The sequence below is a fragment of the Phragmites australis genome, chromosome 13 (genome assembly GCF_958298935.1).
Source record: "Phragmites australis chromosome 13, lpPhrAust1.1, whole genome shotgun sequence".
Classification (NCBI taxonomy): Eukaryota; Viridiplantae; Streptophyta; class Magnoliopsida; order Poales; family Poaceae; genus Phragmites; species Phragmites australis.
In genome coordinates, this window is record NC_084933.1 from 22,677,066 (window position 1) to 22,695,218 (window position 18,153).

The 18,153-nt window shown below is 46.7% G+C and overlaps 2 protein-coding genes across 2 annotated transcripts; both read right to left on the minus strand.

Annotated features, from left to right (window-relative positions):
- Positions 1–1,205: 1,205 nt before the first annotated feature.
- On the minus strand, positions 1,206–3,000 carry LOC133889696 (UDP-glycosyltransferase 73C4-like). Its single transcript, XM_062330153.1, has one exon. The coding sequence runs from the start codon at positions 2,925–2,927 to the stop codon at positions 1,449–1,451; it is 1,479 nt and encodes a 492-aa protein (XP_062186137.1). The 5' UTR covers positions 2,928–3,000; the 3' UTR covers positions 1,206–1,448.
- A 4,704-nt stretch (positions 3,001–7,704) lies between these two features.
- Positions 7,705–11,739, minus strand: LOC133888967 (E3 ubiquitin-protein ligase WAV3-like). The gene is made up of 2 exons (XM_062329388.1): positions 11,713–11,739; positions 7,705–9,857 (listed from the first exon to the last, which is right to left on the minus strand). Exons 1-2 carry the CDS (start codon positions 11,728–11,730, stop codon positions 7,950–7,952), a joined length of 1,926 nt encoding a protein of 641 aa, XP_062185372.1. The 5' UTR covers positions 11,731–11,739; the 3' UTR covers positions 7,705–7,949.
- Positions 11,740–18,153: the final 6,414 nt, after the last annotated feature.

Genomic DNA, 18,153 nt, shown 5'->3' on the forward strand with positions numbered 1-18,153 from the left:
CAGTTATGGAGATAAACTGAATGTCTCTGGTCAATCGACTGAATATGTCGATGGGACAAATGATGCCCGAGGCAAGGGGAAGAGGAGAGCTGGGAGCCCTCCGGCATGTGAGAACCCTCTGGCCTACGGGATCAAAAAGCTGAAGATCGGTGTGCCAAAGATGTTAGCTTGCGATGGCACAATGGAAAACCTCCTTGGCGACGCAACGAAGGTCAAGAGTCACGGAGGCCCTAACGCTATAGTCACGAATCTCTTCGGCAAGCGCCTCTGAAGGGTGAGATGAAGCTAGCACTGAGCATTCGCAAAGGTACCTTTGATGTATTCAAAAAGTTCCTGCAACATTACAAATCCACAACAAACATATACTTTATTAATAAATAGGGACAATTACAAAGAAACTACTACTCCTGCTATTATTGCAAACTTACCACTAAAAATTACAAAAATACCATTTAAACTGTCATTCGAATGACATCCTTAAAAAAATAAAAAACTAGAGAGATATTTGCAAATGCCTCTAATAAATAATACTGTAGAGACCTCGACCCTACATACAAAGGCCCTGTGAGACCATGCGGCCCCGTGATGCGAGACTCCATTAATTCCCTATGCTATCGACGATGGATGAAACACGGATAGGGACGAAACTGAAAACGTGGGAGGAGTTGAAGAATTACAATTGCACACGTTGTGCTGCAACCGGTAACCATCGTGGAGTTCACTGATCTGAATAGATGCATCCCCATCCGAACGTAATCGGTGACGTCATTGCCCATAAGATTTTGTTGATCGACTAATGGATGAGGTGTTAAATAGGGAGGAACTACACAATTAATATCAACTAGAAAAGGATCTAGTCAACACCATTAAGAGGAAATTGCTTCTTCCTTTTCATTCTGCCGCTGCGTTGGAACTCCTCGGCCGCCACGTCGCCTCGCCTGCCCGTTCTCGTATCTCCGGCGTGGCATGCAGCACGGCTGAAGAGGATGCAAATTTCGAAGGAGCTGGCGTTGGAGCGCTAGCAGTCGATGACATCCGTCGCGCCGCAGCCGAAGAACAGGGGAAGAAAAGTGCGGGATGTTTCGGGGTCAGGTTGGTTAAGAACTCAGGTTAGATTATGTTTACTTTAAATTGGGAGTTTATGATGTGGAAAGGATGCAACGAGTTGTACAAGGGCCGCTTTGCTTGAGATTTCCACAGGCTAGTAACCAAGAATCAAGTTATTGAACCAATAAAGAGAGGATGAAACTTTTTACTTTCCTGAATGAAATTTCACGAAGCCCCACTCTTCAAGTGGTGTTCCATCCAATTCGCTTCTTTAATTGGCATACAACGCAGGCACAATGCGCGCTCATGCTTGGATCTCAAGCTCACCTACTGCAAACAATATAACCAACAACTTTATTCAGCAGAGCCTAATTAAACGGCACGTGTTGATTAATTGATCTTCAAACTAAAGGTTGTATCAGCTTCTCCAAATTGATGTAGGACGATCCGCCCTTCTCCAAAGCACCCTCTGCCTTCGCCTTCAGCTCCCGAGCCTTCCTCCTCCTCGCCTCCCCTCCAACACCCTGATCCATCAGCCTCTCCAAGGCCTTCATCACCTGTTCCATCCCCACCTCCGCCTCCGCTTTACGATCGTCGGTTTTACTAGCGGTCAGGATGTTTTCCGTTGGCTTCGTCACGCCTACAGACACCCCGACACCAAGCACATCCACAATGAGCCTCTCATTGATAAATTGTTCCGCGAACAGTGGCCAGGTGGCCATGGGCATGCCGGCGGCGATGGCCTCCAGAGTCGAGCCCCACCCACAGTGCGTCAGAAAGCCGCCGACGGCCGGGTGGGCCAAGATGGCCACTTGGGGCGCCCACCCGCGCGCTACCAGGCACTTGCTGTCCGCGACGTTGTCCGCGTCGGTGTTCTCGCGTAACCACTCCTTGAAGTCGTTGGGCAACGAGTCGGCGCCCCTGACAACCCAGAGGACAGGCCAGGGGCACGAGACCAGAGCCATGCCGAGCTGCATGAGCTGCGCGGGTGGCAGGCGGCCGGCACTGCCGAAGCTGACGTACACTACGGACTTGGTCTCCTTTCCGTCCAGCCACGCCATGTACTGCCTCGCGTCATCTGACATGGCCTGCAGATCGAGATTAGGTGAGTGGCAGAGCGACACAGGCCCGACAGCGAGCACCTTTTTGCCGATTGCCGCCGCGAGGTGCGCCGTGGAGCCGTGCTCCAGCTCCTCGAGGCTGTTCACCACGACGCCGTCTACGGCCATGTCGAACTCCCGCATCTCTTGCATCGTCCCTCCACCCATGGAAGTGGATGCCGAGAAATGCGGCGGGAGCTGCCTACGCGAGACCCTGCACTCGAACGGCGACAGGACAGGGATGTCGAAGAGCTCGTCGACCGACGCGACCGCCTCGTGTGGCCTATGCTTGTAGAGGTACTCGATGCACAGCAGAGCGAACGCGCCGAAGCCGTGGAAGATATAGCACGGCACGCCAAGGTCGCGCGCCAAGCCTAGCGCCCACGTGTGGCACGTTCCAGCGACGATGCAGCTCGGTCGACGGGGCATAGCAGCGCCGCGCCGGTAGTACCGCGCCACCGCCTTGCCGAACTGCTTGTTGGCGCCGAAGAAGCGAGGCACCTCAGCCGGAGACTGGAGGAGGTCCAGCCTCTCGCAGCCCTCAGGCAGGCCGGCCTCCGAGGTTGGGAACGGGATCGCGGTGACCGCGACCGCCGCGCCGTGTGGCGTGGCACGGTCGACACGGCTCTGTACGAGCGGCGCGTTGGCTGGCGTCGTGATGATGGTAACCGGTGCGCCGTGCGAGGCGATGAGGCAGCCGATGTCGGTCATGGGGATGATGTGGCTAATGCCTCCTAGCCATGGGACGAGCACAAGGTGAGGCTCCGTGGTTCCCTCCATTTACGATCTTACTCTTTGAAAATGGTCTACTTTTCTTCTTGTGGCGAGTCGCTGGGCTCTCTCGCGATTATATACGATCTTACTCTTTGAAATGGTCTAGTTTTCTTCATGTGGCGTATGCCTGCGAACTATCTGGTGTCGACATGTTGGGTGCATGTAGGAGTTAGGGGCCGAGTCCATGGTTGACTACTCTACTTTTCAGCTGTTCTTATCAAGCAATGTAATTAAGATGTCAAGATTGGTTGGCTACTTTGCCCTGCTGCAGTGGGCATTTTGTGGGACGCGGATCTTACGAGATACTACACCTGTTGATATACAGGTTTGGACCTCACGTGTTAATGGTCATGCAGTACGTCAAAAAATCCTATCTTAATTTATGGTATTAGACATCATACACGATATAATCACCATGTTCCAGGAACGACATCATACGGAGAAGTCCAAGCTTCTGGATTTTTTGAGATTGTAATGAGGTACTTGTAAAGGTATAAGTATAACAAATCCCGGTGGTGTAATGAACGGTGTTATCAAAATTGGTTTTACGCTTTTGCGATCTATCTCTGGAGCGACTTTCTCTATACGAGCTGGTGACTTTACATTGATTTGTGAGGACATCATGCACACACATAATCGACACGCATCCGCCCGGTCTATATCTTTGACTTCGAGAAGAAACTGCAGCTCACAATTGATGGTAAACCCAACAGAGGATCTGTACGTGCACAGCTACTCTGTTTTTGTGTACTTTGCACCAGGTTGCAGTACAAAAGACATGACATACTCCCCCGTGTCTTTTACCTGTCCCTTTTTACTGTAGCATTCTGATCAAACATTTTTCTAAAAAATTTATAGATACTTAAAAATACATAATACTAGTAAAGTTTGTTTTATAATAAATCTAATAATATAAAAGTTGTAAGTATCTATAAATTGCTTTTAGAAAAACTTACGATTAAATTTGCTACAGTATAAACAACGATAAATAAACTGAAACAGAGGTAGTAACATGTGAGAACTTTGCATCCCTTGTCAGCTTTCACAGCGCCTCACATAATCAGTGACTCAAATTTACCATTTGGGAAGGAAAAACAGAAGAACAATCTAAGGCCATATTTAGAAGAGGAAGTTCAAATGTACCTACCTATCTTCTACCATATGGGATTTCATGAATCAGCGAATAATCAAGTGAAAATGACCGAGGAACATGCACGGTATTTTTTTATATGAAACAGTAGGATACTAATTATATCTATTAAATAAAAGAAGAGTTATATACATAAACAGGGAAAAAACGATTACAAAACTTATGGAGAGAGTCTAGCCATTCCTGAATAGTAGGGAGGTAACTTGATTTTGACCTATGGATAACCATCGAATTCCATCATACACCCGGTAACTTTCATCTATTGAGCTTGATCATTTTGGCCCGTAGGTTTCTACAGGATTAACCTAGCAGACAAAGCCCATCCGCACAGCCCTAAAAACTTAGATCCGGTCGACTGCTGCCAGTCGGCGGCTCCGAAGTCAGTGCGTCATGTTTCGCCATTGATTTGGCGTAGGTCGCCACGATTCGCGTGGATTACTCGTTGTCCTCGCCGCGGATCAGTGATGTCACGGATTGGGGCTATCGCGCCTAGCTCGCCGTTCTTGACGTGGATCGGAGCCGTCACGGATCGGGGCTATTGGGTTTCCCTTGGCACGTCCTATAGGTCCCCGGATATGCCGGTGTCATTAGCGACTACGACAGATCAGGTCCCGTTTGGTCCTCTATGCTAGTCTCTCAGTGTTGGTCAATGGGATCGGTCCATCATCGGATTTGCTTTGTCTGCTGGTCATCACCGCTTTTGCTGGGTTGTGATGTCCGGTGTGGGTGCATCATTATTGTGGGATGAGTGGACTTTGTGCGAAAGTCTGACTTGTGTTTATGTCCGTGCTGGTAATGACCACGCCCTTGGGGGCATTACTCAGTGCCCCTATTTCCCACCCACTGATGGCTCTCCGGGTGAAAACTCATATTCAGCTTACCGGATCAAGTGATGACAACATCTTTGATGTCATTTCTTTCTCCAAGGTGTTACCTTAGAGCTCCTACCCTATGTTGGATGTCCATTGGTGTTGGTCAAGTTGACGGCATGGATTGGTGCTCCAATTTGTTGGACCATGTTTAGAGTGATGAGGCTTGACTGTTGCTCAAGGGTACACCGATTGTATTCAGCTGATCGTGTCTTTCGTCACCGTTCGAGGTTGGCAATTGCCTTTAAGGACCAACATCTAACTGAACAGCAGAGGCTTGGTGGACTTCAAAGGAGTGTGAGTCGATTTAGGTGCCCTGTTGCTCTCCTCCTATTAGTGGGAGGATGATGGAGTTTGGGGAGTTCGTGATCCTCTCACTTTGTGGTGTACGATAACGATAACAGTAGCTGGTGTGGTAAGCTGTATGTTTTGGAGTGTAGGTTGTAGGGTAGGCTTTGAGTTGTAGGTTGGGTTTGAGATTCGGTATTGCTTTATGCGCATGGAGTTTCAGCATTTTTTTCTTTTATGTTGTATTTGTAATAGTTATATTGGCTAGGTGCACTGTCTTAACCATCGGGCACATTTCAAAATTCAATTTTGTAGTTTGTGACCAACAACTAGTGTAACTCTATACAGATTTTGCAATATGGTACCAGTGGATTCATCTTTCGGAAATACATTCCTATGTACATGAATTTATTGTTATAAGCAACAAATTATAAATAAATTAACATCAAAATTTAGTTCTAGAGACCACCTCGGGTTAAACCATGCATTACATTTTAGAATGGATGGAGTATACTTTCATACTTTCATGGAGATACACATTTCATTAAAGGGACAATTGCACTGTTACCCTTACTTTTTTTATAAAAGAAGTTTTATTGAACCTTAGCGTTCCATCAAATTCACTTTTATTTTTTACATAACTCAGATGCACACAGTGATCCTTGCCCTTACTTGGAAATCTAATTGTCTATTTGTCCTCGTTTTTTTTCACTTTGCACGATTGCCCTCCTTTTTTTTATCTGAGCGTGACATCTGCCTCTGTTTTCTGGAGCCGTTTGGTGCAGCCCGATTTATCGATTAAAAATACATGAAGAAATCAAATGTCAAATAAAGTGAGATGGGACTAAAATGCCCAACGTGGCTTATGTTGCAGCCCGGTTTGGCAAGTACCATTCCCCCTCCTCGCTTTGTCAGTTGGGAGCAGAGCGGCGGAGCGTGGCGCATTCAGGGCGGGAGGCACGACGCTTGGCACATCCAAGCCAAGGCAGGAGGGCGCACACGCGCGCGTGACCTTGCAGCGCGCCGGCCGAGCCGCGCGCGTGCGTGCGTGGCTCAGCCCCGGGAGGGGGGGGGGGGCATGGCACGGCGTGCGGGCCAGAGGAGAAGTGGTGGAGGTGCTGAGGTCGGCCATGGACCCGATTCCTGGACACTCTGGGTTAAAATAGTGATCTATATGTTGTTGTTCTCAAGGTCTTAGAGCACCCCTAGTAAAGAAATGGAAAAGCATGTGATCTACTGCTTCGCTGGGCAGCTCGGGTTTCCAACGCCTGACGTTGTTCTGTGCCCTGAATATTATACTAGCTTCGATTGCTCACGAACCGTCTTTGGAGGTTGATTTGAATCTGACACACATAAGTCGTCTGCTCTGTATAGTTCCGTTTTCTCTCCTCATGGTTCGATTTTTACTCACACGCCAGCTGATCTCTAGGCTATGTTTATTTAGGCTTTTGTTTTTTTTAAAGCGATATTTTTGTTTATCTGAAAAAATATTTCTAAAAATAAGTTGTTGTTTTCTACAACAAATATTTGGTTTTTCAATACATAGTTTTTCAAAAAAGTGTCTCTCAACGATTCTCAAATTTAATTTATTTTTCTCAGAAACAGAGTTCTGTCTTGTACAGAATTCCTTTCTTCAGAACCTTGTTTGTTTTGTCTTCTGCCTTCTGGCAGCAGCAGAAGCAGAAGTAGGAAACAAACAGGATCATAGTCACGGGACATCTTTCGATTTTCAATTTGGTTGTTAGGACAATTTAGCTTACTATAAATGCTTTGCTGTGTGTAAGCCCATTTCCAACGATTTGAAAGGGGCAAAGATATATGTTGTGTCATGGTTGCTTCTTCTAGACTTGTTTAGGGATTGTTTGTTTGATTTTTTACTTCTTGCTTCTCTAAAAAGCTATATTTATGGTTTTTCTAAAAAGCTATTATTTGATTTTAGTTGTTCCATTTTACAATAATGTTTTAGCTTCTCAGCACATTATTACTCAGAAAAGTTACTCTCAGCTAGCTTCTCAGCTTCTAGTTTATTTTTTTAGAAGCAGACTTCTAGCTTCAAAAAAACCACTTTTCAACAAACCCGTTTGTTTAGGTTTCTGATTTCTGAACTTCTGACAGAAGCAACCTAAAACAAACAGACCCTGCTACATGAGTTATGCAATATGTGATGGTCCATTATGTCTCTAGTACTGTTTTTGTTGGAAACATATATCTGGGTTCCTTTGTATACATGTATTTTCCCATGTTGATATGGACATATATTTCTTGATGCTACAATGGACTATTCTCACGCCATTAGAATGCATCCATTTATGCGAATTTGCATCCAATTTCAGGGTCCCAAGTACATGGAACGGCGTAATAGTCTTTTGGGCGCTGACTTAACACCGACATTCATATTTCACAGAGTAGGGGCAATGTGAGCGCTCAGTTTGAAAAAAACAAGGGCAATGGTGCAAAGTTGAGAAAAATGAGGGCGAACAAACAATTGGAGATGGAAGTTGGGGCAAATGCCATTTTGTGTTTGTGCAGTCAAAGTATTTGAACTTTGATCGTCAATACCTCTTTACTAAGATCAAACATTTGAGAAGCTGCCAAAGTTACTTTATTTATAACATAAACAAGCTGAAGTCCAAACTCCCATGGTATAGTACCTCACACTGTCACACATGTCTACAAATAGATTGATGATTTCTACTGGTGTGCTTCCTTAGGTTCAGAGCTTCACGCTCCTTTCCCAGCCTTGGGCTGCTGCTGGTCGGCCGACGCCCCGCGCGCCCTCCGCGACCGCAACAGCATGGCGCGCATGGCCGGTGTCACGTACGAGGTTGCCTCCGCCTCGTCCGACATCCCGTCGGGCGCTGCCGTGTTCGACGCACTTGCGCTGCCTATCGGTCCATCGATAAATGCCACCGAGTCCGCTAAAAACTGCCGCCGGACCTGCAGGTTCCTAGAGTTCGCGCGTTGCCGCGCGTGCGTGCTAATGCCAGCGAGCATGAATGCGCGCCCCGACCGCGCGTAGCTCTCCCGGTTCGCCACGCGGCTGCGCATCTCCTGCAGCTCGGTCTCCAGCGACAAGCTCATGGGGTCGCCGCCTCGTGCCGCTTCTGACTGCGCCACCGCTCGCTGCCTGTTCTCGAGTATCTCCACCGCCTCCTGGTGCCCGCCCCGCTCTGCCGCTGCCCTCGCCGCCGCGATGTCCTCGGTCGCCTCCACCCGGACGCGCTCCCGCTCCACCTCCATAGACCGTCCCGCGTCCACCACGTGTTCCAGTATCATCACCACCGTGTCCTCGGCCGTCACGTTGACGTCCGCGCCACCTGCCGCGTTTCGGTAACTACATGTCACTTTGATTAGATTAGTCTCGCCGTCCGTTGCTTCCGCTTTTGGAACAGACAAGAACAACAAGAAGCGCCTCTCCTCGTCCGTGTAGAGCTCGCCCACGCCGACCGAAGCAAAGCGGCCATCCTCGTCGACGCGGCTCTCGTAACAGCCGGACTTTACGGAGCTGATGCGAACTCCAGGATGCCCGGAAGCGATACGAATGCGTGCCTCCTGAACGACGACGGAGAGCAGCCCGCCGATGCATTGCGCAAAGGCATCCTGGATAACCGCCTCGTTCTCTATAAACGAGAACGTGCCCCCCGTCGCCTCGGCTATGACGTGCATCGCCGCCGCGTCGTGGTCGTTGCCGAAGCCAAACGTGTGGATCGGCGTAGAGAAATCGCCGGTGCCAGCACGCGTGAAGGATGGCGGCACGAGCGCCTCGTAGTTACGTCCGCTGCCCATGGTGATGATGTAGTTGTCCTGGCCGTCAGAGAGAAGTATGACGCTGGAGACGGTGTTCCGGTACCGGCGCTCGTCGAGCACCTTCGCAGCCGTCCGGAGCCCCGCCGCGATGTTGGTGCCGCCGTCCGCGGTGAGAGACCCCACGGCGCTCATGGCGAGACCCTTCGAGGTGTCTGTCATGCGCTGGAGCCTGGTTACGCGTTGCGCCCCGGACGAGAAGGACACGACGCTGAGGCGGTCGTGGGGACCGAGGTTGTCGATGACGAACCCCATGGCCTGCTTCAGCAGCGCAAGCTTTTCACCGCTCATGCTACCGCTGACATCGAGAACTGTCACGAGGTCGAGAGGCGCGCGTCGTGCGTCGCCGCCTGCCGCTTTGCCGTCGGTTATCCCGGGAGCCCTGACGTGCATGAGAACGGCGAAGTTGTCGTGAGACGAGTCTCTGGTAATAGCCGAGTACTCAATGTACGTCTTGACGATCAATGTTCCACTGGATGCAGCAGCTTCTTGTCGCTGGCCATCGTGGCCAGGGGGTGGCTCCACCAGCTCGTCGTCGTCGAACACTTCTGGCTCCGTTGGCTGGACTGGTTGCTGCATGGCATGTCGCACCGGCTGCTGCCTCGGCTGCGGTCGCTGCACGACGTGCATGGGCTGCCGCCGCTGTGTCGGGCGCACGAACGGCAGCTCGCGCCACTGCGCGTTGCAGAGCGGGCAGACGAGGTTGCCGTGCGCGACGCTCGCGGAGATGCAGTGGAAGTGGAACGTGTGGGAGCACTCGGCCGTGAAGATGGCCTGCCCACCGCCAACGCCCATGCGACCGAGGCATATGGCGCAAGGATTGCTCTGCAAGCAAGCAAAATATACGCATTGAAACAATCTTTTCCACGATGAACAGCAACTTAAATCTGTCGAAGTCACCAGAAAAATGGTACTAAAATTATCTCGAAGACTTCTTTTTTCTTTGAAAGGACAAGAGCATTACCGATTTTTTTATAAAAGAAGAGAATTGACCTAGTTAATATGGAAAAGTGGGTCTAAAAATCTCATAATTGCGCGGTTTAAAAGAAAAACAGTAGGCAACCTCAAGATGATAATAAATCATCAACTCGGGCAGAATGACGCTCATACCAAATGACACAATCAGACAACAGACAAGGCCAATCTAACTCTATTCGCGTGCTAAACAACCAAACAACTACCTCCCTCACAACTCGGTTGGTAGAGCTCTGCTCCCACGCCGCACCTCTCTGTCAACTCGATCGGCGGAACCCTGCTCCCACGCCGCACATCACTATCACACAAGTCGGCAGTGCGCCGTTTCAGAGAAGCGCGCATTGAACCAAATCGAAGTCATGAAGCACCAATCCAGAATGAAAGAGTCGTCATGAATCGAGGACGTATGGGTAAACCTACAGAAGAAACCGGTGATTCAAACCGAAGGGAGCAAGGGTTTCTCGAAGTAACGCCTTAAGGAGGGTAACAACATCAATGCTGTCATCGCCCACCTGGACACCCGGATAGAGTTTTCACCCGAAAGAAGCATCTAGGGAGGGAATGACGCCAGAGGGCATGAAGGAGAAGCATCTAGGGTTTTCATCCAGTCATGAAGGAGACACGATAATGTCGCATCCAGAGAGAGGATGGCACTGAAGGGCGTCAACGACATTGGCACCAGCAAGTCGGACAGAGCTTTTGCTCACGGCTCACCACCCCGAAAACCTGCACAAAAGGAGGAGCAGGCCAAGTGACCCTTGCCCAGCACCACCAGCACCAGCAACAGCACCGCACCAGCGCGAACATACATGTGCATGACGCCACCTGGAATGCGCACACAAAGACATAGCGCACACGAACCCCGATCTGATCGTCCCCTGCAAGCACACTTGTAGCACATCAGGGTAGCGCCCAAAGAGGCAGCCAGTCTGCAGCGGGCAGCGACAGCTGAAGGAACTACAGTGCTAGACAACCACGTCCACACAAGCGCTGTAGCAGCATCACCACCAGACGGCCAGCGCACACCGTAGAGCCTACGATGCCAACACCCTCGCGGACATCGACCACCGCCCCCAACAACACACCAACGACACTCACGCTATCAAGTGCCAGCGGCACAGCCACGACTGGGACCGACAGACACTGATCCGAGTGACGACAACGCACTGCCGGCCATCACCACGCCTTAGCACCGGAGAGGCGCGAATCTACGGTGAGCTGGCCACTAGAACGCAGATCTGGCCAGCGGGAAACTTGATTCGGCTAGGGCGGAGTGGATCTGGCGAGGACACCATGGGCCCGGTAGCACCTATCGATGGAGAAAACCAGCCCGCACGGGAGGAGAGAGGAGGAGAGAGGGAAAAGGAGAGGAAGAGAGAGGAAGAGGAGGGCGCTGCCACCGAAGTAGGACGTCGATGGTGGCAGCGGCCGGGCGTGGTGCGGCGAGGGGGCACTAGGCGGTGGGGTGAGTCGCCCCGTGGGGGACGACACGAGGTAGCTCGGTGCATTGATTTTGTATGCCTCGAAGACCCTTTTCAAAAAAGATTCAAAGAAAATTAACTCAGAGTTCAGAAAGGCTATATACAGATTTAGCTGATCCACATATGTGTTCTATTCTCATGTTCAACTTCTAGGAAATCAATCCTTATGTTGAATACACAGTAGAGATGAAATTTCTGGTAAGAGAACTGCAGAATTACTTCACCTGATCAGGACCTTCCATCTCTGCGAGCTGCTCGAAAATCAGTATGAACAACTCAACCAGAAATGAATATATATAGTGGCACAAAACTAGCCAAATGCTTCATCAGGAACGAAAGAATTGCGCGTTTGGATACAGTCGTAGTTGCCACGTTATGCTGATACCGACTTAAATAATACCATAACAAGCACTGGATTTCGTATAACTTGGTCTGCCCTGAATTGGTCCTTAGCCCATAGTTTGCTTAGTTAATCCATTGGTTCAATCGAGTTCAGGAACGGAGCAAACAAGGATGATGATCAGGATATAGGAAAGGGTTATCCTTGCTAACAAAAGGTTTGATTCTTCGCCCTTTTCTCAGCATGATTTCTACCCTGACATAGTCCACTAGAAGCAAATTTAAAAAATATTGTGGTGTATTTATATCGAGTTTCTGAAAATAACATAACTAACAAGCTTTTAAAAGACAAATCTACTCATACAATTTGTTATGTCATCTATGTACTAAAAAACATGCCATGGTTAATGTGTAGAGACTTTGGTTGCTTGTATGACACAGAACGGCATTTTTTTTATCTCTTCATACGAGTCATACATATTTTAACCCTCAATATGGAAGATATAGACCAGTGAATTCTAAGGGGAAAAGATCTTCAAATACTAAGAGCGTCTATAACAATATGGTGAATTACTAGCTATAAAAATTGTTTATGTAATCTAAAAATGACACGATAGATAACTATTTTAATGAACTAGCTATATTGTTTTTTCTAATTTAATGCAGGTTCATATATAATAGAGTATTAAAAGTATTAAAATATGTTATAGATTAATTACATGTTAGTAGCTAATTTTTCTGTCTCCTCGTGTTAATTCTCCTCTACCTAGGCATAACTGTGACATGGCACCCTTAAAGTTTGCCGAGGTGAACTGTTGGAGACGCCATAACATCATCCATTCTTTGTGCAAAGTGCGCATTGGCAATGCCATGGGCTTGGGCTAGAAAAAAGAGAGAGAGAGTTTAGTAAGGTGAAAAGCTCGCTGTAAAAATTGCTCCTATTGCATTCGTTTCTTTTTCAAAAGAGTTAATTTCACAAACCCACCATTTTTAGGGCTAACTATCACAAATCCATCACATTTTTCACCTATTTCATAGACCCACTATAGCGAAAATAGCCCTATTAGATTATGATTATGATTTTGATGATTAATGATAACATAGTCATTGGGATTAATATGTTTATCAAGTATATGCTTTAGTAGGTCTTGTGGATGCTAACAAGGGTTCAATTTTCAATTCATATTAGTTTAGTCATGCAAAAAGATCATGCTATTTTTTTTAACTTCATCTGTGCATGTGTAATGGTTGAAGCACAATAATATTTAACATGTCACATATATGCAAAAATGTCATGCTATTTTTTTTAACTTCATCTGTATAGACTATCCAATTTAATTAAACCAATCTGAAGTGAAAATTCAACCCGAGACAGAGGCAAAACAGTCATTGTACAAGTTAGTTTATGCCCAAAAATAAAAGAAAGATGGAGGGAGAGAAGAAAATGATGTGCTGTTACTGAGTTCCAACTTATAAGTGATATTTTCTGAACGTTAATATTCTTGATGATGTTTACTGGATTCCCTCCTTACCAGTGACGTAGTTTGAATTTTCCTGATATGACAATGTTTGTTGTAGGCAAACAACATGTTTGGAAGACGTGATTCATACTAGAATGTGCTTATGTAAAACCTGTTAATAATATCTGAGATCGCACTCAAAAGAAAGAGAAACAGCAAATCGACCTGGGAGCCCGAGCCCAGAGTCCCACACCCTCGACTCAAAATAGATGTCAAAATTAGCAACCTGGCACATGCCTTGGGCGAGAGCAGTCCGCAGGCAGGCCTTGTGCCTAGAGTGGGCCGTAGTTGGGTGAGGCCGTTCATGGTTTGACTTGACTCGCCTAAGACGGAGGGAGCCTAGTGGGGAAAGGCCGACCGGCCGAACCACCAAACGAACGGATTTGGGCCGGCCAAACCCAATCTTGCTGCACCGAACACTAAATTCGCTGCGTCAGGCGAATCGTCGTGATCGGCGCAATTCTCTGGGCCCCGCCGCCGATCGGCACTGCACGCCGAGCTCGAATGGTCGAGGTGAAGTGACACGACGAACGGTCTGCTCCTGAGTTCTAAGCGTTACGCCCTGCTGCCGTGTTCGGATGAGTGACGGTTGTTTGGAAAGTTTTAGAGCTAGACATAAGGCCTTCCACAGTATAGTTAGTGCTTGAAAATTTCTCTCTCTGCCATATCACTTGGAAGAAAAATTTGCGGCATCGATGCATACTGTAACGTGGAACCCACAAGCAATTAAAAAGGAGCCCATTGTGTCAGACCTGAGAGCATCTCTAATCAAACCCTCTTCTTACCACTATCCTATATTTAAGGAAAAAACGATGAAAATTGATCTCCAACCGACCACCTTTATTTGAGAAGCCCTCAAATCTCCTCACTCACCCCCTACATTTAGGGGCTCCTCATCCAACCCCTCATTTGAGAGAGAAGGGAGAGAGAGGAAGAGAGGGGAGAGAGAGGAGAGAGAGTTACCGAATATTAATAAAATGGAGGTGATTCGAATATAGGGGTCAAATATGAGGAGTCGGTTGGAACACGTTGAGAAATAGGGGATGAAATCTGGATAAGAAACCTCTAAATAAGAGAAATAGAGTGTCAAATATGAGGGTTTGGTTGGAGATGCTCTGACGTTGTTTCGGATGGCACCGTGCCGACCCCTCCATCACTATAGACACATCCTACTGTGCTTGTATACAATAAAATGATTTTTTATTAAGTTGTCACCGGCGCTCCAAATTGCACCGCTGCAACTTTTGAGATTCATGTATCACAGCTTGCAGTGTAAAGAGTGGTACTCGAATCCTCTCTCCTCTTCAAGCATCACTCTTAGATAACACTGTGGAGGGCCTAAGAGACCTTTACTGTGTCCAGTTTTACTAGTAGTACAGTACCATGCTTAGGATTTTTTTTTTTTGAAACTGTAAATGCTAAAACCATATTTAGGATGACTTGCGTACTTGACGCATCTCGTACCGTGAATCCGTGATCTAGCGGAAGTGTGGAACCAGCCGGCTGCTGTGCTGGTGCTTCCCTCGGTCGTTGCACCGCACGACGTCCGAGTCTGAGCGGCGAGCCGCGTCGTCTAGGGTTGTAGTCTGGCCAAACAAGGGGGACAATTTGCGGGTCCAACCCATGACGCCAGGGATACGTTGCGTGTGAGCAGAGCGTCTAGTCAGAGCGACATACGCTACTCCCCTTACACTCGTAGCAGTACCCATCGAGGGCTAGATCCTGCATCCTGTCTGTCTGCGTCAAAAGATCTGCTCCCTGTGCAGGGCGCCTGCCCGTAGCAGGCCCATCATGTCCAAATTCCTATTGGCCATTGCTACAAGTCGTCAAGTCAACGAGTCAAGCCTGAAAAGTAAATGAACGAGCTGCTTCAAGCTACCCAAATTCACTCTGCAAGTGCAGGGCCAGCAAATGCTGCGTAGACCTGTACGTTCCAGGTTCAGACTCAGCTATAGTCCAGCATTCGTAGTAGGACCACTATCTTTTGTTCTAACGATTTATATTCACAGCCATATTTGAGCAGTTCATTTCTACGAACGAGATAAACATACCCAACATTGGTCCTCGAACGTTTAGCAGCAATATTATTCGGCTCCTGTTGTCTAAATAAGTACTGTAGTACTACCCAACATTGGGCTTGGACTGCCCATCGCAGACGATCCTGAAAACGCTCAAGTGGGTCTATCTACACTCTAGTACATATAACTCTCTTTTTTCCGAACCGGCATTAGAAGGTGCTAATTTCATTTAATAAAGAAGAGATTTATGGCTAGTGGCCTGAGAGGCCGAAAGCCAAAGAAAAGAAAAAAACAAATATATAAACATGGGTTTTCTCTCGCTATGATCATCGCAAGGCGGTTGGCACCCACCAACGCCCACTTCCTGGCTTCTTTTATCTTGGCCAGCAATGATATTGGCGATAGTTCTTTGTGCTGGAAAATTCTCGCATTCTGTTCTCTCTAGATTTCCCAAACCACTGGAAGGATTAGGGGTCGTATGGCCTTTTTGGTTACTACTTGGATGAATCCTAGGGCCAACCACTATTGATGTATTGAGCTGCTTGGGACCTATTTCATTGGCTCAATTTGCTGGTAGGAGACCTAGGAGGAAACAACACTCCATATCCCTCTTGTGTAACGACATCCGACAAAGGGGTGATGGGTCATCTCTTGAGTATGTTGATAAGGGGCAATAGATATTATTTGGCCATCCGCATGCTCTCAATTGATCCGAGATCCATATTCTATGTTGCACCACTAAACATGCAAAGAATTTGCATTTTTGTGGCGTTCATGCTTTCCAGATGAAGGTGTTGTAGTTGGTTTTCGTGCAACCAAGGAATTGTGCTCTATATGCCGACATGGCATTATATTCTCCATCTTCTGTTAATTTCCAGGTTATTGTATCCGACATGTCGGAGCGTAGATGTATGTTCTGGACTGCATTCCATATAGATACCAACTCCTGTATGTGAACTATATGTATGGTTGTTTGGAAGTTTATATCTCTAAGGGACATATTATTGTGCAGCACTTCTTTGAGGCTCCCGTTTTTTTTTCCATGAAATGAGATAGGTATTCAAGGATTTACGAGACACTTGTACAAATATTCATCGGACACTTGTACAAATATTTAGTATTTTGGGTTATAAGTATTTTGACGTCTAGTCTTAATCTGATTAGTGTATTCATAGAAGACACTCAGAGTAGTTTAGATCTTCTGGGCAGTACGGAGTTGCTGAAACTTGTTAAACTCATTCAGACTCAGGCTAGTCAATAAAAAAATCATAAAAAAAGAAAAAATTGTAAACTTACAAGGGAACCAATAGAGAGAGACTAGAAGCAGGGCAAAAATATAAATTTCATTACTCAAAGAGATCAGCCATATTTTAAATAGATTACAAGAATTTTTCTCTAAAAAACTCTCACATATTATATAGGCTAAGCACTCATCTTCGTCTCTCTAAAACTCTAGCACTGGACTCTCAAATGAGCGGCACAAGAGGTCCAAGTGGCTAATTTAAACTTTTTTATAGCCATACACATCTATTTATAGGCCTAGAAAATATAGTATCAAGTTTTCTAGTTCATTGTGAAAATATTTCTCTCTTTTAGTACACTCTTGCCTACCACCGAAAGCATTTTGATCAATTTTTGCTCCGTCCATCGAATGATTGTAATGTCTTCACGACTTGTTTTGCCTCGACGCAAACTTTGCAATGGTGCCACATACTCTCCCAATCCTCCCACGATTTTGAGATATAATCGTGAAACCCTCTGCACGTTTCTCAAAGCGTGACTCGTCACTTGCTTACACATTTAGCAAGTGTTTTGATGTTGACACGTGGAATCTGTCTTGCGATCTTGACCGCCGATAAGTTTCCCCGGCTCCTGATCTCTCGGAACACCTTATCACTTGCACCGGTATATCTTTCGCTTGTCTTTATCAACATGTCATCTACATCATCTGTTTTATGGTTTGCTTGACCTCCACGTATACAACTAGTATCACCCTTGACTCCTCTCAGCCTCCTTGATCGTCCGGCATCCACCTGCTTAGCCTCGATCACCAACCGTTAACCTCTAAGTTGCATCTGTTATCTGCACACTATAAGACAAGTAAACATATTTCTTCAACTTTAATTCCAGTTAATCCATAATAAAAATGCTCAAATCATTCTCAAACAACTCAAAAATTGAAAAATCAAAACAACAACCTTATCAATCGTTTATCACATATAAATTAAAACATATTTTAACTACAATTCAAAAATTCAAATGTCAATTTGACACACTTACCGATCATTTATCATATACTCCATCCGATTGCAAATGTGTATCGTTTTAGACTTGTGCACAAGAATTTAGAAAGTAGATCAAATGACTTTGTTGCCTTTTATTTATTTTGCATTAAAAAAGATAACTCATTTATTTATGAGAGTGATAGTATTTATTAAACAAGGGTAAGACGTGAACAAAAGAGAGAAAATGTATAGAAGTTCGAGAATAATTTATATTTAGAGAATAGTTGAGGAGGCTAAAATAATCTACATTTGTAATCAGAAGTAGTATAAATTAAAGTATATTTTAACTTGATTCTCACAGATTCTGTGAGTCACATGGAGTTGGTGATGGTGTCATGTTCCCCGGCTTGGACCCGGCTTCATTCCCGCGCCTTCCCGCGCCCTGCAACCTTTGCGCCACCTGGGAGGAGGGGGTCCTCAGCGATGCGCAGCTTATCCGCCAGGACGTATTCTTCCGCGTTGTTGAGCCAGCGTTGATGTGCCTCTTGCAGATCATCCAGACG

What these genes read in the sequence shown, in the direction of transcription:
- LOC133889696 (XM_062330153.1), bottom strand. Translation starts at nt 2,927, where the DNA reads ATGGAGGGAACCACGGAGCCTCACCTTGTGCTCGTCCCATGGCTAGGA.